The sequence below is a fragment of the Amblyomma maculatum genome, chromosome 4 (assembly GCF_055883805.1).
Source record: "Amblyomma maculatum isolate TAMU_Amacu chromosome 4, ASM5588380v1, whole genome shotgun sequence".
NCBI classification, from domain to species: Eukaryota; Metazoa; Arthropoda; class Arachnida; order Ixodida; family Ixodidae; genus Amblyomma; species Amblyomma maculatum.
Window position 1 is genome coordinate 93,339,250 of NC_139347.1, and position 24,392 is coordinate 93,363,641.

The 24,392-nt window shown below is 44.8% G+C and overlaps 1 protein-coding gene across 1 annotated transcript in view; it reads left to right on the plus strand.

The window, feature by feature from the left end:
• LOC146191678 (solute carrier family 35 member F3-like) overlaps positions 1 to 24,392 on the plus strand; it is a 74,519-nt gene that overhangs the window by 46,885 nt on the left and 3,242 nt on the right. Inside the window, exons 3-7 of the mRNA XM_084602200.1 lie at positions 3,883 to 4,010; positions 5,160 to 5,379; positions 7,036 to 7,164; positions 14,415 to 14,604; positions 15,384 to 15,473. Coding sequence (XP_084458326.1) covers positions 3,883 to 4,010; positions 5,160 to 5,379; positions 7,036 to 7,164; positions 14,415 to 14,604; positions 15,384 to 15,473 — 757 coding nt within the window. The remainder of the gene's footprint in view (positions 1 to 3,882; positions 4,011 to 5,159; positions 5,380 to 7,035; positions 7,165 to 14,414; positions 14,605 to 15,383; positions 15,474 to 24,392) is intronic.

Sequence of the window (24,392 nt, forward strand, 5' to 3'; positions counted from 1 at the left end):
ACAGCCAAGGAAAGAACGGTGTGCAAGTTGTTTGCTTGTGCTTTACTGCGCCGGCTTCGTCGCGGCAGGCGCCGCCATCATGTATTCTATAGAAAATGGAGATGTAGCGCAAATTTGCGTACGCGTTGCGTTATAATCGCGGAAAAGAACCGTAATCGTGTGACCGCTCCGTCTACATAACTACGCACAGCTCGAGGCAACTTCGAGGCACGATGGGACATGCTTCTGTACCAAGACGGCTCTGAGGTGTCGAAAGAAAATCCGCTCGAGGTAACATCCTGAAATGAGTTTGTGGCGCACCTTTATCGCAGCGGTTGCAACAAAGCTACCAACGTGGCATATCAGTACATATACGGGAGGAAGTCACGTTTTGTCAGCGCGTTGGATGCACCTTCGGTAGAGCGTCGCTGCTCGTAGTCGTATGTGGGGGTCAACGCCTGGCTTGTCAAAAATATAATGAGCATTTTAGAGGGATGCTGGCCGCTATGCACGTTACGATAAGAAGATAAAATTCGAGAGAATAATTTCTCACATCATAAAAAACTCTTACCGTCCTCAAATAGGAACGCAGTTGTCACCAGATCATGCTTGGCACCATGATTCAAAGCCACTTTACGATAATCATATCCAACATCATGGGAGTAAAATGCAATGTTTTGCAATCTGCTGACTATCTATAGTTTGCTATCTTTAAAAAATACTACCTCATTTTTGTTTACCGAGCGCGATTTTCATACGAAAGTGCTTTTTTTTTTTCCGCCGCGAACCTGAAAATTGCCTTTTTACTCCATGGATCTAAAATATTGCTTCAACGATAAACCCTTCATAGCACAAAATTCTTCTTATGTACTACTAGTCACCTTAGTAAAAAATTCGATATATCTTCTGCACCGTATTCTTTTTCTTTTTTACTCCCCATGATGAATATGCAAGAAACAGGATCAACTTGAGTCAAACACGAGGGTCCTACATCCTTGGTGAGTCCCTGGTTGTTAGGAAGAAACGTAGGGCTGGAAAATATTTAGACCTAGGGTGCACTTCGGAGAAAAGAAGTTAACAAGGGCAAATAAAGAAGGTCAGCTAGACGTAAAGCGGATGACTGGTTATCGTTGGCTCAGCTTATCACGTTAAACGCTGAGCCACCACGACGGTTTCCATTTGTTCAGATGTGCGTTTAATATATGGTAACTACACTCACTTACGTAATTTATTTACAAAGGCTTCAGCAAATGGCTTCGAATTAAACTTGCTCCAATATTTTCACGGTTTGTCCTGTCAAACATAAAATTCAAATAATCAATATCTTGAGGTATGTTCGACTTGACGGAAAGAATAGCTGATGTGTAGGCGCCGTCCTTTGCTTCAGTGGAAGGAAGAGGTGAACTTGATTAAGTGGAAAATTGATCAGCTCTTGTTCCGAAGGAGGGCTCTTATCTGTCCAGGAGCCCTCTGGCCGCCATTTCGCACTTCGGCAGAGGGTTCAGTCTTCGCTGGTTGATCGGCTCGGCATCTAGCAGGGCATCTTCTCTGGAATAGCTGTTAAGTGCGGGCCCAAATGTAATGGTTCACTCTGGAGCCTGCCTGTGGTACAGTGAGAAGTATTCAAAGCAGGTTGGTTGCGGTTCGCTAGTGTGGTCGAGGAGGCTGGAACAGGCTTCCAGGCTGCGGTCTCACTTAAGTCGAAGGAGTGGTGAAGTGATGGACAAAAGCGCCTTCTGTCGCCATAGGAAGTGATGTCCGCGTGGCAGTCTGATATGCAGGTCGTCATCTGTGCCATGGAGTTTGGAAAAAGCTTCCGAGGCCGATGACCTACCCACCTTACTACCATTTGACCACCACGCCACCACGAGAGCATTCAGAAAAGACGTTTCTATGGCGTACGCTGAACGTGTTCATTTACCGAGAATATCCTCGTGCCCATGTCCCAACGATTTGGTTAAAGGGTGGAGCGGGGCGAGACACCACGAGAGCATTCAGAAAAGACGTTTCTATGGCGTACGCTGAACGTGTTCATTTACCGAGAATATCCTCGTGCCCATGTCCCAACGATTTGGTTAAAGGGTGGAGCGGGGCGAGACAGCGTTGAGTATGCGGGCGGCTATGCATGAGATGGTGCCACGAAGAACACATGTACATATATATGGGGAATTTGTACAGATGGTCGTCATGCTTGCGGCTCGGGTTGAATGATCGATAGCTAGCGTGAGGGCAACGAATTCCGCTACTCCACGGTCTCTGGAATGCAAGGCCGTCACTGTCACGTGTGTCGCGATTATCCTACAACAGCGGTAACAGTCTCGGTTTCATATTTAGAGAGTCATTCGTTCTCTTATGTATCACTTTTCCCAATTGTATCTTTTTTGTCAATTTGATATTTATACAAACGGCAGAAACGGCAGTCGTGAATTACTGACTGTCTTGTAAGTGCGCTGAATATGCTTGTACAATATCAGGAGGTATCATATATGTCCATTATCTTTACAACGCGTTGGGTTCGGTAGAAACGTTTCAGAATATTATACTTTCTCCATCCTGGCTGATTATGGCAGCCTCTCAGAAGAGACTGTGTGCTCTGTGTACCAATCTTTGCTACACATATGGATTTATGGCTCATTAATTGGTCGAATAATGCGTCTTTTATCTTCACATGCTGCCAGCTACGCAGAGAAGCGGTAAACCGCTTCCGACTGAGGCTTTTAAATATGTGAACACACCCACAGAAAAAAACAAGGCACCAAAATAACTCGGTTGCCTCATATTAACAACTACCGCAGTGAGAAACACATTGAATAAATTGAGCAAAAAAGATCCCGTGTCCTCCTTTCCTCTTCTTTTTCTTTCACGCTGCATGGCTCCTCCCTTCCCATATTTATTTTCCCTGTTTCATGTTTTCTGCACAGCTGCTACACACACTGAATCCGGAAAGATTGCACGTTCGTCATAGCTACTTCGTATTCAGTGTAGGCTGCTATAAAGCTTCCTCTGTACATTTAGGGGGTCACCGCTTTGTTATATTTATTTTGGATTATGTCTTTTGTATTCGTGGCAAAATTCTACGCTTTTTCTCTCACGTAAGTGTTGCAAATTGTTTTTACGTTGCTGAAATGAAGGTTTGGTTTGATTTGTGGGGTTTAACGTCCCAAAACGACTCAGGCTATGAGAGACGCCGTAGTGGAGGACTCTGGAGATTTCAAACACTTAGGTTTCTTTAACGGGCACCGACATCGCACAGCGCACGGGCGTCTTGCTTTTCGCCTACATCGAAAAGCGGCCGCCGATGCCGGGATTCGATCCCGCGTCCTTGCCGTAAGTTGGAGTCCAGTACCTCAGATACGAGCATTAAAACGGACCAGGTTCAACCTGTTTAGGTTCCGAAGAATACAGACGTCGTCGATATTGAGCGCTGAAGCAGTTACGGACAAACTTGTTTGGTAGAGGTATACGGCACTTTGCAGCCACCTGGACCGGTGCGAAACCTGTTTCTTCATAAACAAATCCGGTTTAGCACATATTCTTTTGTATAGGATGTACTGAAGCCATTCATAACGTACAGTCGCGAGAAAATGTGCTATGCAACACTCAGTCGGGGACAGAGCTCGGGAAAACGGCACGGAAATCCCGTGTAGTGACTTCGATAGGGACAGCAACACGGACACATGCATGTGGATAAAATGGGGTACCGCCATGATTATCTCGATCCCCAAACGCTGTTCCTAGATGTAGTAGAAGTGCAGTTTTACCTAGTTCCGCCACTGGATGAGTGTTGTATACCACTTTTGCTCATGACTGTACATTGTAAGGTTAGAATATTTGTGTAAGTTTTCGCCAATCGGGCTTCACTTGTGATAGCATGAATAAGTTTACTTTTTGCATTTTATGCAGGTCACGTTTGACGCCCCATTTTTCACGACGTGGGTCTGCGCGAGCTTCAACACCTTTTTCTTTCCGATCTTCTTGATGGGGCGACTCTGCTCCAGGACAGAAAAGACGACTGCCAAGAATGTGCTCATGTAAGATTTTTAAGCGCTCGTAAAATACACGACTAAAACGCAGCTGCTTGTTGGGCGATTTTCACACCACGTTGGAGCGCAGACAAAATGCTCTTCGGAGCAGACACGCCATTAATCTCAACGTTTGTAGGAGTATCCTTTTTGGGACCACCAAAAACGAACATAATCCAAAAGGGTAGCGAGGATTCTGTAACTAAGTATTGTAGTTTAGTCTCCCTCGTCGAGATAATGAAGTGATCGTTTGTTTTCATCTCATGCATAGTACTGGAATAGAAAGTCATGTATAATGCAAAGGGGATAATTGTGAGCATTTGTCAATTTCAGTCAATATATGCGGTCCATAAGTAACAGCACAACCTAAAATTTCCACCACCCAGCCGATAGTGTCGACGCCACTCGAGCGTTTCCCGCTGCCCTCATACAACGGATATTAAATTGGGTGGCTGCCTCCCCTTTAGTGAGACCTGTCATGATTGTCCAGTTGGTGGTGGTCATAATTTCGCTGTCAGTTATATAAATTTTGCAGTCTTACTAGGCTATAATAGCTACGTATGATGACATCTACTACGAGTCAAGTAACGCGTGTGAAAGCAAGTAACAGTGTATCTGTAAACTGCCACAGCACTTAGCAATAACGCCGCCAAATTAGTCTTATCGCAAAACCAGATGGTGTTTTGCTCTGTTGGTTCGGATTAAGCCAATTATCTTGTTGATTTTGGCAGCGCACGAAGGCAGTAAGACGGACACAGTGCTGACGAGGCTGTTGTGCCGTTCTGAAAGTTAGTTCTGCATTAGTATACCTACGATTTGTATCTTTAACTTATACAGTATAACAATTTGTCTTGATACTTGGCAAGAACCAATAGGTATACTGGTCAGTGAGGCCCGACAATGCGAGCCACCCCGTAGTCTTGCTACAACTCAGATTTAGTGCTGATGTTTGAGCGGCGCAACCAGCATAATACCAATTCTCCCGACAAAATAATGTTCTAAGCCAGTCCATCTATTATGCAGTGTGAACCAGTAAGTAGGTACGGTAAAGTGAAGGATTGCTATACGAAGCGTGTATATAATAGAGGTAAGGTGTTTCTCACAGAAGGACACCAATTCCTTCACGCCTAATCTTCATGCCTTTCCTCGGCACCCCAGCGAAACACTGACACAGCTCCAGGAGAAGCGGTTCACATTCTCCCAGTTCTTCTCCCGCTGCGGCCTCTTCTGCTTGCTGTGGGTGGTGACCAACTACGCCCTGGTGCACTCACTACGCATCCTGGACACCACGGACGTACTAGCGCTGTACGCGTCCAACGTCTCTTTTGTCTACCTCCTCTCCTGGGTGATACTCCACGAACAGTTCGTCGGTATCAGGGTAAGATACAGAGAGAGTACCTGGACTGCTATTCGTTTTACGCGATCACGATGCTTTCAGTGTGCATGATAGCGCAGATACGTGATGTGTGCACTACGGTGTATACAGTGCCGAGAGTTTGTGGCAGTAATCTGGCTGGTGTACCGACGTGTGTCTTTAGAGCAGTAAAATGGCGCAAGCAGCATCGGCAATAGAATAATATATCCAACGAGCACAACACTTAGAAGGCACTTGGTTGCATAAAAGGGTACATAAAAGGGGAGGACAGTAATTTGTAGGGCAAATGCTTCCGACCCCTTGGTATTTAAAAATAAAGGTTAAGATCAATTTCATTGAACAATACAACTTTCTTCTTTTCTAGTTTTCATCATGTAACCAGCAGATGTGATAATACGAGCCTGAAACTAATATCGAACGCTATGTAGAGTTTCCATCTGCCTAGAAGGAGTTGTAGATTTGTTTGATCGTGGTAAAAAGCAATATAAATGGCAAACAGGTTGATTGTTAAATCTTCGGGGTTGACAATAGTGTTGTACATGTTACAGAAGATAGGTAATCTATTACAATTACTCCATCTGAAATTTTAACTAATTACTATGGTTAATTATTGTGCAAAAAGTAACCGAACCAGGACAGGAATATATCACTTGTACAGCGTTACGTCTTTATAATGTTAATCGCGCTAACAAAAACTCGCTCAAACTGCAATAAACTAGTATGCATTGCTTGAAATTTCTTCACATAATGTTCAATTTCAACAGAAGCAGACGCTATATTAAACACTCTCTCAATGCATGCGCTGTTATACCGTACGAACACTTTGCGCACCCGCTCTTAGTTGCCCAATGCTTCGGAGCTAGTTTATATGTCATTTAGGAAGAGCTGTTCTTGTTTGTTGGCACCATAAAAAGGGGCTGCATTTAAGGCCGCCAAAAAACTAAAGAAGTCGTCTGCAGATATTTTATTGGAAATGTCATATGCGGCTTCTGGTCTGGAACCATAGCAAAGGTGGTTCAATTTTCGAACTGAAAGCTGGTAGAGCTCCCTAGCGTCGTTCGTCGACGGCGCGTATTGTCAGGCAGACATGGCCGATGTCGTGTGGTCGAACAAGTTTACACAATAACATTGTCGTAAGAGAGTAATTGCTCATTGACATCCACCCAAGCGCAGTCATACAGCTTCAAAGGAAAGCTATACAGCTTTATAAGAAACTTCGTAGCTTCTTAGCTTTTGTTTGTAGCCGTATGGCTACGCTTGGGTGGATGTCAATGAGAAAATTACTCCCTTATTACAAACCTACTCCACCTTTGGGGATTCTCCTACATATTTGACCAATCACATTGTCACTGACGCTTCGTTCCTCTACCGCCTTTTTTGTAAATAATTGATTTGCGGTAATCAGTTGCAGAAAAAAAGATATGATTGAATTGCCCCAAAAGTTACACCTTTACTTAAGTGATCAGTGCATGACACAAAACACACAAAAGGGCAATTAATTACAAGTAATCAGTTACGGGTAATCAGTTACGTACCGCTCTGCTTGATAAGTACTCCGATATGTTCCCCAAGGTTTCTGTCACCCCCACTCACTGTAGAGCATGGCGGGGAACCGAGTGCGCAATCAGCAGTGGTTTTGCTGCCTGGTGTGATTTTCAGATAGTGGCGGTGATTCTATGCAACACGGGCATTGCGCTGCTGGCCTACATGGACGGAGTCACACGAACCATTACGCTAGGTGGAGTGGTACTATCGGCAGCCGCGGCAGCGGGTTCCGGTGTGTACAAGGTAAGGCTGCAGCTGTGTATTTCGATTTATTACATTGCTATCGTCACAAGCATGACTACTTATCTCACCACCTTCGCTACTTGAATGTTGTAGTTGTATAGAGGACGTTAATTTCCAGCTGAGGTTAGAAACACGAATATGCGATACAGCGATAAGTCTATGGACAGTTCAGTTCAGGCGTTCAGTCGTGTCCGACTCTTCGTGACCCTATGGACCATGTCACGCCACGCTTTCCTGTCTCTCACTATCTTCTTAACATCACATAGCTTCATCTGCAATGTCTCGAGAATGCCATCTAACCATCGCGTTCGCTGCCTACCCCTTCTCCGGCGACCCTCAACCTTTCCCAACATCAAATCTTTCTCCAGCGACTCCTCTCTTCTCATCAGATGACCAAAGTAGCTGAGCTTTAACTTTAGAATTTGACCCTCCAATGAGCAGTCAGGGTTTATGGTCGACAATATCGACTGATTTGATCTTCTGGCAGTCCAAGGAACTCTTAAGAGTCTTCGCCAGCACCACAATTCAAACGCGTCAATTCTTCGGCGGTCAGCCTTTTTCACAGTCCAACTCTCGCATCCATACATCACAACTGGAAAGACCATAGCACGGGTTATACGGATCTTGGTTGGCAGACTAATGTCTCTGCTCTTTACTAGGCGGTCAAGGCTAACCATTGCTCTCTTTCCCAGAAGCAGGCGTCTCCTAATTTCATGGCTGCAGTCTCCTTCCGAGGTAATCTTGGCGCCCAAGAACAGAAAATCTGTCACAGCTTCCACTTCTTGTCCACTGATGCTCCAGGACTTGATAGGGCAAGACGCCATGATCTTCGTCTTTTTAATGTTCAGTTTAAGCCCAAACTTCTCACTCTCTTCTTGTACGCGCATCAGAAGTCTCTTGAGTTCCACTTCACTTTCTGCCATTAAAGTGGTATCATCCGCATATCTAAGGTTGTTGATACGTTTTCCAGCAATCTTCACTCCAGCTGAAGACTCGTACAGACCGGCCTTTCTCATGATGCACTCTGCATATAGGTTAAATAGGCAGGGCGACAGTATGCAGCCTTGCCTCACGCCTTTCTCAATCGGAAACCAATCAGTAAGACCATGCCCAGTTCTGACTGTGGCCTCTTGCCCTTCATAAAGGTTCCTGAGGAGACAGATGAGGTGAATTGGAACTCCCATCTCTTGGAGAGCTTGCCACAATCTGCTGTGATCTACGCAGTCAAACGCTTTCGCATAATCAATAAAGCAGAAGTAAATGGGTTTCTGGAACTCTCTTGCTTTTTCCATGATCCAGCGAAGGTTGGCAATTTGGTCTCTAGTTCCTCTGCCCTTGCGAAACCCAGCTTGCACGTCCGGAAGCTCCCGATCCACATACTGCTGTAGCCTACCTTGCAGGATTTTTAACATCACCTTGCTAGCATGCGAAATAAGCGCGATCGTGCGGTAGTTGGAACAATTTTTGGCACTGCCTTTCTTTGGAATGGGGATGTAAACTCACCTCCTCCAATCCTGTGGCCACTGCAGGGTTGTCCAAATCTTTTGACATAATGTATATGCAGTGTGTTAACAGCGTCGTGGTTGAGGTTTTGAAGCAACTCAGCTGGAATACCATCAATTCCGCTAGCTTTGTTCTTAGCAAGGCTGGCTAAGGCCCATTCAACTTCACTCTTCAGGATGCCCGGCTCGAGATCAGTAATCACAACCGTCCTATGTTGGGTTTGCACATCCGGGTCCTTCTTGTACAGTTCTTCTGTGTATTCCTGCCACCTCTTCTTTATCTCTGAGGCTTCAGTGAGGTCCTTGCCTCGTTTGTCCTTTATCACGCCCAGCTTAGCACAGAAGCTTCCTTTGATATCTTTGATTGTCTTATACAGAGCTCTAGTGTTCCTTAATTGGCTGTTGTCCTCAACTGCTTGACACTGTATGTTGAGGAAGGCATTCTTACCTCTCCTTGCTATTTTCTGAAATTCCGCATTGAGAACCTTGTCTCTTTCTTTTTCCCACATACCTTTTGCCATCCTCCTTTCCTCAGCTATTTGCAAAGCCTCTTCAGATAACCAGTTTGCTTTTTTGCATTTCTTTTGCTTTGGAACTGCCTTAGTAGCAACTTCTTGTATTATATCACGAACATCAGTCCACATCTCTTCGGGCTCTTTGTCTTCTAGATCTAATTCTTGAAATCGATTCCTCACTTCCACAGCATATTCTAATGGAATCTGATCCAGATCATACCTGAAAGGCCTTCTAGTTTTCTGCGTTTTCCTCAATCGAAGCTTAATTTTTTCAACAAGAAGCTGATGATTGGTGCCACAATCGGCCCCAGGCCTTGTTTTTACTGCTTGTATAGCGCTTCTCCATCTCTGCCGGCAAATAATATAATCGATCTGATTCCTGTACAGACCGTCCGGTGAAATCCATGTGTACAGGCGCCTCTTGTGCTGTTGAAAATGAGTATTCGCTATGGTCAGGTTGTTTTCTTGACAGAACTCTACTAGCCTCTGCCCAGCTTCATTTGGCTCACCAAGACCGAACTTGCCTGTAATTCCGGATATTTCTTCACTCCCGACCTTAGCATTCCAGTCTCCTATGAGAAAAACGACGTCTGATGATGGGGTGTGGTCTAAAAGGCATTGTAGGTCCGCATAAAATCTCTCAACGTCAGCTTCTTCAGCAGCAGTGGTCGGTGCATAGACTTGGATAACTGTTATGTTGAAAGGGTGACCTTGTATCCGAAGTGAAATCATTCGGTCGTTTTTGGGGTTGTACCCTAGCACTGCTTTGCCCATTCTTCTGTTTACTATGAGAGCGACCCCATTCCTTCTCTTGGATTCGTGCCCACAATAAAAGACATAATGGTCGCCGGAGTTAAATTCTCCCATTCCGGTCCACTTGAGCTCGCTGATACCCAAAATATCAATGTTCAATCTGTCCATTTCTCGCTTGACGATATCCAGTTTACCTTGCGTCATAGATCTTACATTCCATGTTGCTATGTGATATATCTCCTTGCAACATCGGACTTTCCGGTCGCTTCCCGACACATCCACAACTGAGCGTCCTTTTGGCTTTAGCCCAGCCATTTCATTCGTCCTGGAGCTACTAGGAATCGCCCTTTGTTCATCCCCAGTAACATGTGGGACGCCTTCCAACCTGGGGGGCTCATCTTCCGGCGCCATATCGATAATGGTATTGTGACTGGCCATAGGGTTTTCTTGGCAGGAAATACTGGAGTGGGTTGCCATTACCTTCTCCAGTGAATCACATTTTGTCAGAACTCTCTGCCATGACCTGTCTATCTTGGGTGGCCCTACACAGCAGAGCTCACGACTTCATCGAGTTTCGCAAGCCCCTCCGCCACGACAAGGCAGTGATCCATGAAGGGGAGTCTATGGACAAGTGATCGTATATCAGTAATCATCACCTTATTCTTATTCTTAGAACGGAATAATATTTAAGGCCAAAAAAATGTATATGATTGACTGCAAAAGAAGATACGTTTTTTAGACCCCGATGTGGATAGGTTTAGCACATGTGTGAGGGGAATGTGACGCGTCAAGATAGGCGTTAGCGCATAGTATGCAATTCAAGGTTCTTCTGAAGCAGTGAATTTCTCTTTGAAAGCGTTATTATAGCCCCCTTACAAAATATTCTTCTGGTTTTCTTGTTATAGTTGACACTGCGAACTCTGTATAGTAGTCGTAAAATGACGATGAAAATAGAAGTAAACTTGAAAACGCCACGGCGCAAAGACAACACAAGACAGAAAACGACACCACATTCCCACTCTTCCTTGTGTTGTCGTCTTTGCACCGTATTGTTTTCTAGTCATCAACCAACTCGTTCCACAGGCCGTTATTCTAAAATACAAGTAATTTGAAATTACGAGGTTGATTAAGCTTCGCCTTAATAGTAGACGCTATGTCACTGATCTCCGGAGAACGCTCAGGTCGAAAACATGAACTATAGACGCCAGCTGTGCCCCCCCCCACACACACACAAACACGCACACGCACACGCACACGCACGCGCACACACACACACACACACACACACACACACACACACACACACACACACACACACACACACACACACACACACACACACACACACACACACACACACACACACACACACACACACACACACACACACACACACACACACACACACACACACACACACACACACACACACACACACACACACACACACACACACACACACACACACACACACACACGCAAACAAAATTAACAAAAACTAACAACCTCCAAAGACTAATGATAGACACAATGCTTCACACTAAGAGACAGCGTTCTACTTTTGAGCTTACAGTTCGAAGCGGGCGACGCGTTTCGTGGGTCCAGGCAATGGCGTCGGTGTCGAGGTGGCGTTCGGCTTGCAATGTGCTGGTCTTGGGAGGTAGTGAAGGGTGGCTGATCGTGGCTTTGATGGGGCTGGGACAGGTAGGTCACCGCCGCTTGCGGCGGGGGCTAGCCTGCCATTGTATTCTATCTGTCGTAGGCTGTCATTCCAACCGCCACCGCTTCGGTGGTGAACGACGGCTGTTGCGGCGCGTGTCTTTATTTCCCTCTTCTATTTCTTTCTTCTCCATTTTCTTTTCTGTCCGCACGAGACAAGCGGAGGGAGCTCAGCTACAGATTTAGTAGCAGGCCCGTGCGTTTTATTTTCCTTCTTCCTACAGCCACAACAAAAGCTAGTCTTGTTGGCTGCAACGGATGACCTCCAGTTGAAGCGTGGGCTGAAGCAACGTTGGCGTTCGCGGCGGCGTTGAGGTGAACCACCTGGGCGATGCAGGTGGACGGTGGTACGAGTTTTGGAGGCGCCCCAGGACGTAGCAGGTGGCTGAGTAGTCGCTCAATCCCCAGAACCGGTTCGAGAACAGCAGGGAGTCTACGGTGCAGTGCCGTAGAACATGAGGTCACCGGTACAGCAGCCGGCGTTGCTCACTCCCAGCCAAGTCGTCCCTCACCTCCCGGAGCCTCCGCTTCTCTGGCTTCCTCCTTGCCTCTCCATATCGTGCCTTTTTATACCCTCCACGTTGATACACGTCATCCTTATCGTCGTCTTAATCGTTTTCTGTTCACCAATCAGCGTTTGCCATGTCGCCGACTACTTCTTCATCTTCTTAATCCTTCGTTGGTCCACGTAAGCCTTATCGCCGTCGTCGTCTTCTTTGCTTTCGCAAAAAGCCTTTTCCTTTGGCCTCCTACATGTGACAGGCTATAGCGCGTTTTACACCACCTTTTCATTACACGGATTTTTGGCATTGAGAGTCTAGCACAAATCTTTGGCAAAGTGACCAATGTCTTTGGCTGCCGCCCTTGTCACTCCCAATGTGGCCCAGAAACTTCAGTCTTGGAAAGCGAAATGCCACTTTTCTGGCTTAAAGGAGAGACCGTCCGAACGAATGGCTTTGAAAACAGCGCGCAGGCGCCTCAGGTGTACCTCGAAGGTATCGTAGAAAATTACAAGGACTGCTATTTCAGGTCAGAAAGCACAGTGTCCATAATCCGCTGGAAGGACGCAGGACTCGAACATAGGCCAAAAAGGAGCACCCTAAATATGTATAAACCGTCCGGGGTAATAAAAAGCCTCCCGGGTGCGTTTGTCCACCTCTATCTCCTAAAGCACTACTTAAATCGAGTGATGAGAAGTATCTGGCGTAGCGCAAACGGTTTAGGGAGTCATCAATGCATGGTAGAGGATATACGTCTTTTCTTGGTAACTTTGTTTGGACGCCGGTAATCAACGCAGAGCCGGAGGGCCCCATCTCTTTTTGCCGCTAGGACAGACGCCCATGGGCTCGTCGACGGCTGTATCACGTCGTCCTGAAGCATTTCCTGAACTTGCCAGCAAATCGCATCCCGCTTCTTTGGAGAGACCGGATAAGGCGACTGACGTAATGGTCTCTGCTTTTCCTCGACTATAATTCGATGCCTTGTGAGCGGTGTCTGTCTAACTCTGGAGGTCTATACAAAACAGGCCAGGAAAGAGTCGAGAATGATCTCCAGGCAGCGTGTTTGGTTAGGCAGGAGGTCCGGGTAGACGTCGGTTTTAAATGGAGTAGTCGATTTTTCTAACGACTTTGTGATTTCAGACAACGCGTACTGCCCTTAGCATTCCGCCAGTTGTTCAAAATACACAATCGTTGTGTTGCTCTCCACACATAGTGGTTCACAAACGAAGTTGGTCATCAAAAGTCCGGTTCGCCTGTCCTTCACTTCAATAAATCCCGAAGCTACACAGACCTGTCGCCTCAGGAACAGCGACATGTTGGCTTGGCGATGCCACAAGTTTCGGGGCTGCTATCGCACTCTACATTCACGAACATGCTGGCTCTTGGCGGTATCACAACGGGATCATCACAGACTCACAGCTTGGGCATGTATTGCTCGGGTTCGGCGTCAAGAGTGCGGTGGGCGGCAAACTACACGATTAGGTCCTTAAAGTCGATCACAGTGTCATACTCTCGGAGTAAATCCGAACCCTGTATCAGATCTTTGTAGCACTCGGAGAGTACAGTGAAGCAGCCGGGGAAAGTTACACCGCGGTTCTGTATTCGAGATGTAGACACTAGTCGGTTTTGTGCTTAAATAACATGACATGATTTTGGGTTATGTGATGTCGCCATATTATAAATCGTTTTTCTGATCACAGTCGGCGCATAGTGCCCGTTCAGATTTATATAGGTTCAGAAGTGTGGAAATTCGGTGCTGGGCTCGGTTGTGGTTTTATTCAGTTGGATTAAGAACGACATCTAATACTATAGTTGCGGCTTCAGTGGTAAATCACAAGCTAATCCTGGCATCGGCTATTAGCAGTGGCTTTTTTGTGTTTACTATTTCTATTTGTCGTTATCATCGCTAACGTGAAAATAGACGCCATTACAGCCACCCTGGTTACTGCCAAGCGCATAAACATAGATACTGAAAACTCTCAGAACCTTAACTCTTCTCTAGGTCGAGGAAAAAGCAACGAGATCCATCTCAACAGGACGCAAGCAATCATGGCGCAAAAAAACAACAGTCTTTGAAACGTTTAAAACATTAGTGTTTTTTTTTGTTTTTCTTTTTTTTTTACGCTGCATGGTTTCCGAACCATAACATGAACAATAACAAACTTCGTCGTATGCCGTTGAGTGAAAAAACGAAAACGCTGTTGTAGACATAAGCTGGAAGGAAGGCTATTCCTTACGCTTGCTCTGTTCTTCTTGCGCAGGTCACGTTCAAGAAGCTCATAGGGGACGTGTCGTTCGGCCAGCTGTCGCTCTTCTTCTCGCTCATCGGCTTCCTCAACCTGCTGCTCATGTGGCCCGTGCTGCTGGCGCTCTATCTGCTGCGCTTCGAAACCATCGTCTGGGGCCGAATGCCGTGGGGAATGCTCGCCGGTGCCGGAGCGCTCTCTTTATGTAAGTGCAATGTCCGGGGCCATCACCCAGTTTTGATCGGCGCGTCGAATAGACTTGACGCGCGCCTCAGTTTCAGTGGCTTTCCTTCTAAACCCGGTTGTCCCCCAAGGCGCTTTGTTGCTAGCAAGAAAGCTGTGACTGTAGAATAAGTGGAATGAGCGTCCTTAGCATAGAAGCAGTCGGACGGTTGAAACGGCTCAGGTAAAGCAGGTCACCTGAGAACACAGCGGAAAATCATTTTTGACACGAAGGTGTTGAAAAGAGCGCCAAGTATGATAGTTATTGGCAGCTGCGCATTATTATTCGCCTATCATCACATAGGAATAAATTGTTCCGAAAATGGTAACAATTAAGTAGTTGAGCGCGCTATATAAAAGACCATAGACATAAGAGCATGACACGTGCAGGTACTGTATTTGGAGTTAGAACGAACCAGCCTATGGAAAAGTGGTATTTAACGCATCAAATGACTAGCAGGAAAAACTTCCTTCGTGATTCTTTTTTCGCGTCTTGCATCCTCGCAAGGCAACAAGTAAAGCGCACTTTATTTCGGAACTTCTCTCATATGAAATTCAACAAGGTTGATTACTGGACACGTTGGTATGGGTTCATACTTAACCAGCCAAAAGACGAGACACAGAATCAAAGAGGGGACAGGACAAGGCTGGTATGACTAGTCATACCAGCTTTTACATGACGCATGCATCCTTGTAGCGATGAGTACAAATGAGTGAAATGTGCCCTGAATGCTCATCAGTTTCATTTTCTTTTTTTTGCAGTATCAAATTTGCTGGGGAATTTCGGCATCGTGTGGACTTTTGAAATATTCCTCACACTAGGACTTGCGTTTGCAGTGCCAATTTCTGCGAGTGAGTATATTGCAATATGAAAACTTCGTTGTATATCGTTTATTCCCTTATCTTTCATTATAGTGCAAAACAGGAGAGTTCTAATTTTTGCCATTATTTAGAGGGGCATTGTGTCTTGCTCTTCTGTTGCACACTTACAATATGTAGTAAGCAATTCATATTCAGTTTCGATCTCAAGCTGTCACCTTTATACACAGCTCAACTCTTTTTTTTTATCACACAGATCCTTCCTAACGTATTGTCCGGTGCGTAAACAGGGCCATACCTTCAAGTCCTCGGGCATGCTCACTCTGCTCGCGTGCAGGCTTAGTTTTATCAAATTGTTATACACCTACAAAAGTTCGTCACATTCATTCTTAAGCCACGCGAAATGAACGATCCTAATGAGAATTTTCGTTCTATTGTTTTCTTCGCCTTTCTTCGCTGATTTTCAGGCGGAGAACATTGCAGAAACTTCCTTACCAGGAAATTGTATAGTCAAACGCAGCAGGGTGATGTTTTGTTTGGTTTTGTTTATGGTGTTTAACGTCCCAAAGCGAATCAGGCTATGACAGACGCCATATTGGAGGGCGCCACAAATTTCGCTCATCTGGGGTTCTTTAACCTGCTCTGGCAACGAACATCACGCGGGCGTTTTGCTTTTTGCTTCCATAGCAAATCAGCCGCCGAGGGCCGGGGTACAATCCCGCATCCTTAGGCACAGTAGCCAAGCGTCCTAACCTCTAAACCACCGCGGTTGGGCAGTAGCAGGCATATTATCCGCGTTTCGATCTCCTGCCCGCTTGCGTGTCGCTGGGGGAGATGGTGCTGTGTGCTTTGCACATGGTGAATGCCTGCGCTGGGGGGCGCAAAGTATTCAACAAACACTAACAACAATTCCACGTATTGCTGCATGTCGAAGCGGGTGCTACGCATGTTGCTTTTTTCCCACTCGTACGCGCTCGAGATTCATTTAATGCAGAAACGAATTCACTGGCACGACCTTGAAATTAAGTCGAAATACCCTCTAGGTGTTGAACTGGACGCTGCCGAAATAAAAAAAAATTAATCTCCAACTACTAACTTTAATTGTGGTCTTCACAGCTTCCCAAGCGACGCACGGATTCTGACGAAAGCCACACTGATTTGCTTTACCGTGTGCTGACATTGTAGAGCAATCGGGAACTTTTGATGTCGCCTCTAATGAGGTCGCTTCGCCAGAGATCGAGGAGATCGATTTTAATATGCTTTATAAAATTGATGTTACGATTCGGGAACATGCTGGCTTCTTCGTAAAGTTTGGAGTAGAACTTGTTTGGGCGCGAAAGTCTTAAAACAGCGTGGAGACAGCGCGTAGAGACAGGGTCCTGGGATGACAGCACCAAGCAGCTAGCGCCAGGCGAGCACGAACAACTGATGCTTATTTACCATGCACCAAAATATCCAGAAGGAAAAGGCAGAAAATTAAGCAAAAAATAGAAAATGTACAGTCGTGAGCAAAAGTGGTATACAACACTCAGCCGGTGACGGAGCCCGGGAAAACTGCATTGCGACTTCATCTAACAACAGCTATCTGGGATCGCGACAATTGTGGCGATGCCCCATTTTAACCACATGCACATGTCACGGTCGCTGTCCCTGTCGCTACCGCCATATGACATTTTTATGCCGTTCTCCCGAGCTCCGTCACCGGCTGTGTTGTTTACCACTTTTGCTCACGGCTTGGACAAGAAGTGGAAGCTGTGACAGATTTTCTGTTCTTGGGCGCCAAGATTACCTCGGAAGGAGACTGCAGCCATGAAATTAGGAGACACCTGCTTCTGGGAAAGAGAACAATGGTTAGCCTTGACCGCCTAATAAAGAGCAGAGACATTAGTCTGCCAACCAAGATCCGTATAACCCGTGCTATGGTCTTTCCAGTTGTGATGTATGGATGCGAGAGTTGGACTGTGAAAAAGGCTGACCGCCGAAGAATTGACGCGTTTGAATTGTGGTGCTGGCGAAGACTCTTAAGAGTTCCTTGGACTGCCAGAAGATCAAATCAGTCGATATTGTCGACCATAAACCCTGACTGCTCATTGGAGGGTCAAATTCTAAAGTTAAAGCTCAGCTACTTTGGTCATCTGATGAGAAGAGAGGAGTCGCTGGAGAAAGATTTGATGTTGGGAAAGGTTGAGGGTCGCCGGAGAAGGGGTAGGCAGAGAACGCGATGGTTAGATGGCATTCTCGAGGCATTGCAGATGAAGCTATGTGATGTTAAGAAGATAGTGAGAGACCGGAAAGCGTGGCGTGACATGGTCCATAGGGTCACGAAGAGTCGGACACGACTGAACGCCTGAACTGAACTGCACCTATGAGAACAATGCTGGTGAACAAAGGCAGGTGTACACACCGATTCAAGCCGTAACAAAAGCCTGTTTTAAGACCACCCCAGCTGAAATGTCATGCTTGTTTGCAAACAATGCCGACTTCAGGTGTCGCGGGCCGAACAATGGAAGGGAGTTTGCAGACGGAACACATCCTAAGATTAAACAAGGGGAAGTTCTGTCAGTGAGGGAGGGTTCTTGCAGACGAGACGTTAACCTCGGCGTTGTTTGTAGAGGAGCATGAATGAAGTTCCACCTTGTCTGGTTTCAAAAGGGACTTTTGCGCCGCCTTGATTCTTTGCGCAAACCTCTTTCGTTCGTTTCCATACCTTTTTTGTTATTTGTTTGATATAGAGCGCGTGAATCCTTGTCATGTCTCTCCCTATATATTTATTTGTGCGCTAAGTTTACGCTAATAGTTAGCTCAGGTCCACGCCGTTGCCATTTTATTTCCTTTCGTTATTTCCACGTTATATTCTGAGCGCGGGTGACTGACAAGTTCTGGCACGATGAAATCACAATATCGCTGGTAGTGAGACAAAACTGCGATACTTTTGCGCCTTGTTCTCCAAAGAGGAAGGAATAAATGTACTGCTGCCCCGTTTCATGAGAACAAAAATTGGAACTCCAGCCTTTAGAATGTCACTGTGACACGATCTATGAAGGACACCGAAGTGGAGGCGTCCTCAGACACCATGGTGGTACTGTAGGGCACCACCATGACGCCGTACGGTACCACCACTGGCACCTACGTAAACACCGGTCAAATAAATTCCCCAGTGGATAAGCAGGGGTTTCTATAAAGGGGTTTTAGTAATAAGAATCGGCTGAGAGAATGTATATGTTTAGAGTGGTAGTATCGCAAATAGGATTTCGAATTGAGAAAAAGTAGAGCTTTCAAGAACATGTTCCCCGCCGCAAGGGACATGACTTGCGGTGAAACTCTTCTAAATATACTAATTAACGAAATGTCATTAATTAGCTGTCTAAATAAGACAGTTCTGTGGTCAATCCCAATGGAGACCCCGAAGAGTGGACAAACCCATGCCATTTTGCAATTTGTAAAAGGGGAAGAAAAAGTTTTTCTTTTTCTTTTTAAATGCAGGCAGCGCGAATAAGTCTGCAGTTTCTTTTTCCCCACAAAAGAGAAGCATAAGCCACGAGCAGCGCTGAAGATGGAGTGGAAGCGAAACGTCGGTTGCGTTGCAACGACGGTTGACGTGTTGCAGCTACTGCGGCGTTTAATTTCACAAGTTGTCGGGCTAATTGCTTTTTTATGTGTTTGAGAAGCACGTAACAGGACGAAGGCAGTGCACGGACACGTATTCCGCGCTTGTTTGTTTTATGTTCCCAATCCGAAACGCTTAGTTCTGCCAGCTAGGAAGCATAGACGCTCAGTGGGACTGACGTCTTATTTTACATCATCAGTAAGCGCAGAAAAAAAGAGAGAGAAAAAACACTGATAATTGCCGGCAACCGCATTTATTCGAATATGAAACTATATTGCTTTTAGAAACACGAGATACAGAACTCTTGAGTCGGCTTGGACTCTTATGTATATAATTTCTAATATATGACGACAAAGCACTGAAACTGGAAACATATAGCACGTAAGTGCTGCCCCTTCCCTAATCTTCGTGGGAAGACAGCGCTCTAGCCATTACTAGTTCCGGCCTCGAACCCCCGCCTACCTCCTTGTCGTCCTCGATTCCTAGTGTGAAGGGACGGCTGCGCTCGGCAAAGCTGGTGTGTGCGTTCCACCATGCCTGGCAGCGGGACAGGGCAGCCAGAGCCTCTTGATTTAAGCATCAAGAAACCTTTTTATAACCGACTTGGAAAGTTTTACGTACATTGTATCACCGAAACCCTCGAGTTACTTCTAACAGGCCGCATTAAGCATACGTCGAAAGTAGTAATAGCGAGCTGGATAGGTGGAGCTTGGGACGACATCCCGGAAGACTTGCTCACATACGCATTTTGAAAGGTTTGCAGTTAGAATGCACTTGATCAAGAAGTAGATACTGCACTAAATGGGCGGCTGGCTTTCTCACTTTTCTTACTTTCCAGTGGGATTACATGAGAAGAAATATTTTTTTTTTTTATTTCCAGGTAATAAACTTCCGGGTGCCAGCTCAAAAATGAGGCTGGCGTACATATAAGTAAATACAGTATGTGACTGTCGACTGTGAAACAGTAAACAGGAGGCTACTCGGCGCCGTGCCTATAGCTGCAGAAGCAGTCTCTTGATTTTATTTATTTATTTACTTATTTATCTATTTATTTATTCACACATGTGCCTACATTCGACCGTAGGGGCATTACAGTAGGAGGTATACCACAGTATTCTTCATACATCAGCGTCGAGGAAAACAACATATAGAAACGTAGAAACAATAATAGAGGATAATGCAAGCAGTCCGGTAGGACATAGCAAAACGATTCGAACAAAATATCAACGTAAATGAGCGCTGGTCATGAAGTGGAAATATGCGCAATATTTTCAAAGTTGAAAACATGGTAAGGATAAAAAGGAAAGTTGACATACATACCACGGATATCAGTATTGAGCCAGTGAAGCCTTTAGCGCAACAGAAAATTCTGAATCGGATGTAGTCACAGCTATATTGCGGGGAAGATTATTCCATGAACTGATTGTGCGTGGACAAAATGAATGTGCAAAAACTAAGGTACGTGCTGAAATTTCTTAATTCTTATGCGGGTGATCACGACGCTGGGAAATGTACGTAAGCGGTAAAATTTAGGCATCAGTAAGGTGCGACAATGAAATATGTTTCGTAAAAACGCGAGGCGAAATAATTACCGACGTGAGGAAAGAAGAGGCCAGTCTAAGCTGTTTTTGGTGTTAGTGATACTGCTGCGATGCAAATAGTTGTGGGAGACAGAACGGAATGTTTTACAATTTGATAAGAACTTGCGTGTACGGGTCCCACATGACACAAGCATGTTCTACGATTTCGCGGAAATTTGTGACGAAAGCAGTAATTGTTTTCATATTTTGTGGAGCATATGTAAAGTATCGTTTTATAAAATTTAAAGAACGGGCGGCCTTCAGAGTTCAGTATCAGTATCTACAAGGCGGTTCCAAGTCAAGTCGGAACTTAATGTTGCGCTTAGGTATTTTGCCTCGCTTACATGAGATATCATTTCACTGTTGAAGCATTATTGGGCATTGATCGGTTTATGTTTTCGGGTAAACGTTAATGCTCGCATTTAGACAGACACTTCTAGATTCCTAAGCCAGGAGCGACCCCCAAGATGTACTTAATAGTGTTGAGATCATATGGAAGTTCAATAGCCTGTCGAAATCATGCTTTATTTCTCGGTATAAGATGTATTCATCAGCGTACAATCGAATTTTCGAGCTTATACCGCTGCCAATGTCATTTACGTAGATGAGAAACAGTAGTGGGCTAAGCACCGACTCCTTGGGTACACCTTAAAGTGCGGAAATGTCTGTCGATTGGGAGCTATTGATCAAGACCTTTTGACTGCGTCCTGTCAAATAATTTTGGATCCATTAAAGTATATTATGCGGCAAGCCGAGAAAGGATAACTTGTGCAGAAGAAGGATTACGAATCGGAATTAGTATCGGACGCTTTTTGGAAATCAAGTAATAAACAATCCGTCTGTAGGCCCTGATCATAGGAAGCGAAAATGTCATTCGAGAATCCTTTTAACTGCGTAAAACAAGACCGGCCAGAACGAAACTTATGCTGGTAGTCAACAAAGAAATTATTATTATTTAGGTGCTTGAATAAATTTGAGTAGGCAACGTGTTGCAAGTCTTACAGCAAACACTAGTTAAGGATATCGGCTTATAGTTTGCGACTCGGTTCCGAAGTCCATCCTTGTGAACAGGCACAACGTTACACATCTTCCATTCTGCTGGTAAATAACACTTACTAAGAGACAGGTTAAATATTATGCTTAGATATTCGGTAAAGAAATGTTGCGCCTGATTTAAGATCGAAGCTTGGACTACCATCTGGGCCTGAAGATGAATTCGGCTCAATTTTTTCAACCAATTTGTATATTCCGAACAAGTCAGTGAATATGCCAAGCATATGTTCACGAATACAGCTTGAGCAAACCGGCACTTGCCTCCGTACGATCCCTGCAAAAACCAATTCAAAATATTCATTAAAGCAATTTGCCTTATTGGTGTCATTATTTATAGTGGTATTATTGAACCTAATTGTCGGAATGGCGGCGTCGTCCTTGTGGTTTGACTTAACCCACTTCTAAAGTTCTTTAGGGTTTTTCTGCACCATTGAACCAATTTTGCAAAAGTAATTCTCCTTAATTGGACGCTTTGATTTGAACTGCAATTTCATCACCCAAGTTCTGCAGCAGTTTATATAAGCATTTGCCTTGATTTCGCATGTTTGTTTAAATTTGCGTTTTCTCTTGTTGATAAGCGATTTGACACTGTGTGAACCATGGGTTATTATGATCTAATCTTGGAGTAATACTCTTATACAGGATATACTGGTCAGCAAGAAGCAAGAGCTTCTGTTTGAATAACAACCATAAATCAGTGACGTTAGACGTAATGCTGTTAAAGACAGATGATTCAAATAATTTTATAATTCCAATGCAATTTGAGCGTAATTTCCGCGCTCAAAGAAATGAATTTTACGTGGTTTTTTCACTAAAGTATGCGGCCGCGGACGAACAGCCCGCGCAAGTTCCCTGTCGTGATCGCTTATGCCGGGAAAAAAGAGAAACCGTGTTAACCAAGCAATTGATTTTGAAAATTAATGGTCGGGAGTACTAAAAGAGCCGCCATATCCTCGAGTGGTAGTATCAACAGACTGGAATAAACCGTGTGTGGTGATAAGGTCACTAAAAATAAGAAATAAAGAGCCCTGTGATGAAAGTACAGGCAATTTGTTAACCAGCGAATATCGGGCAAATTAAAATCTCCTCCGAGCAAGAAAGAACCTGTTTTCACTTTGTCTAAAATATCAGAAAGATAAGTAAATGAATGACTGGTTGTATCGCTAGGTGAACGGTAAAATTTTCCGATCGTTAGGTGTTACCTATTCTGTAGCACAACGTTTCACCACACATTTTCACGATCGGAGCCATTAAAGTCGAGCATGAAGCTCGAAATAAGCATCTTTACGATTAGAAAGACTCTTCCGTCATGTGTATTTCTGTCCTTACGACTAGTTTCATAGTCAGCAGGAAACGCTTCGGAACACGTAACAGTGTCATTCAGTCAAGACTCAGTTTCAATAGCAATATCCGAATTTAAGGTTGATAGCAGTGCTGCTACTTCTTCAGTTTTATTTTTAACGCTGCGGCAGTTGATAATGCTATATATTGTCTTATATATCCTAGTACTAACTTCTAACTTTATAAAAAGTATAAAACCACGCTTTTGTGACAGCATGCAGAGTCCTGTTTGGCGAAAGCATGCGTTGGCATGCTTTGTGTAATTTCTAAAAAGTAATTTCTTTAAGCGCGCATTTAATTTTCGTAATGTTTGCTTAATAGCTCAAAATAAATGAGTGTCTCTGCAGCTAAACACATTTTGGAACTTCTCTCGACGTTGCTTCGTAACTGCCCTAATTCCGTTACCACGCGGATGCAGGCAAGCTTTTTTTTTCTTGTTGTCGTTCTAAGTGGCAGCCAAAGATTAAAAAATTTTCACCGGTGATTTTTAGCGGTTCAGAGTCGCAAAATCAAGAACACTGATAACGAAAATGTAATATTTTAGTGTTTCAAATTGGTTGTAGCTCTGTTAGTATACTTAACAAAGTCATATATTTTAAAACAACTACACGCAACTAACTACATGAGGTGCTCAAATGGCTTTCCGTTCGTATGCGACGCATAGCCAAATGCAGTATTTTATAGCGCTCACCAGCTAAATTAACCATCTGTCTGAGAATATTTTTAGCTTAAGTTCTTGAAAGTCGACTCGGATTGTTAAGTTTGGCCGGTCTCGATTTGAACTCATCATTTTTAACATACCCCCAAATGGAACAAATTCAGCGGTGAGCAACCGAGCGACCTAGGATGCCATGGTGCCATTCTACCGCGCCAAATTCACTGACTGGGAAGGAACTCGTCCGGGAACTGCCGATTAATTGAAGAAAAACGTTGCGGGGATCCCTTATGGTGGAGCCATATTTTTTTTTTTTCATCGCAACAAGCGGCAGCTGTGAGGCAGAGTCACAAACAATACGCTTTTAGAACGCGAGCTGCATACTTCCCATTTTCCACTGAGACGTAAAGGCAAAGAAGCCTCACCATGCATTAGCTGCCCACCTTACGTGATTATGTTCACTAGCCTGCACCTGTTCTGGTCGCACCAAAAAGGGCTTTGTGTAAATATGCATTCGAATCCCTGAAAAATTGGCCGTCTTCAGTGCAAAGCAATCTGTAGAAATTCAGGGTCTCAGACGCATCAAATTGGGCAGGGCGTAAAATATTCGAGATATTTTTCAAGGTCACTTTGTCTCAGCTTCTCGTGAAGGCACACGCGACGTGGATGGCAGCTGCGTCGTAAAGGTGATCCACTTCCAAATCGAAGTCGGGCTC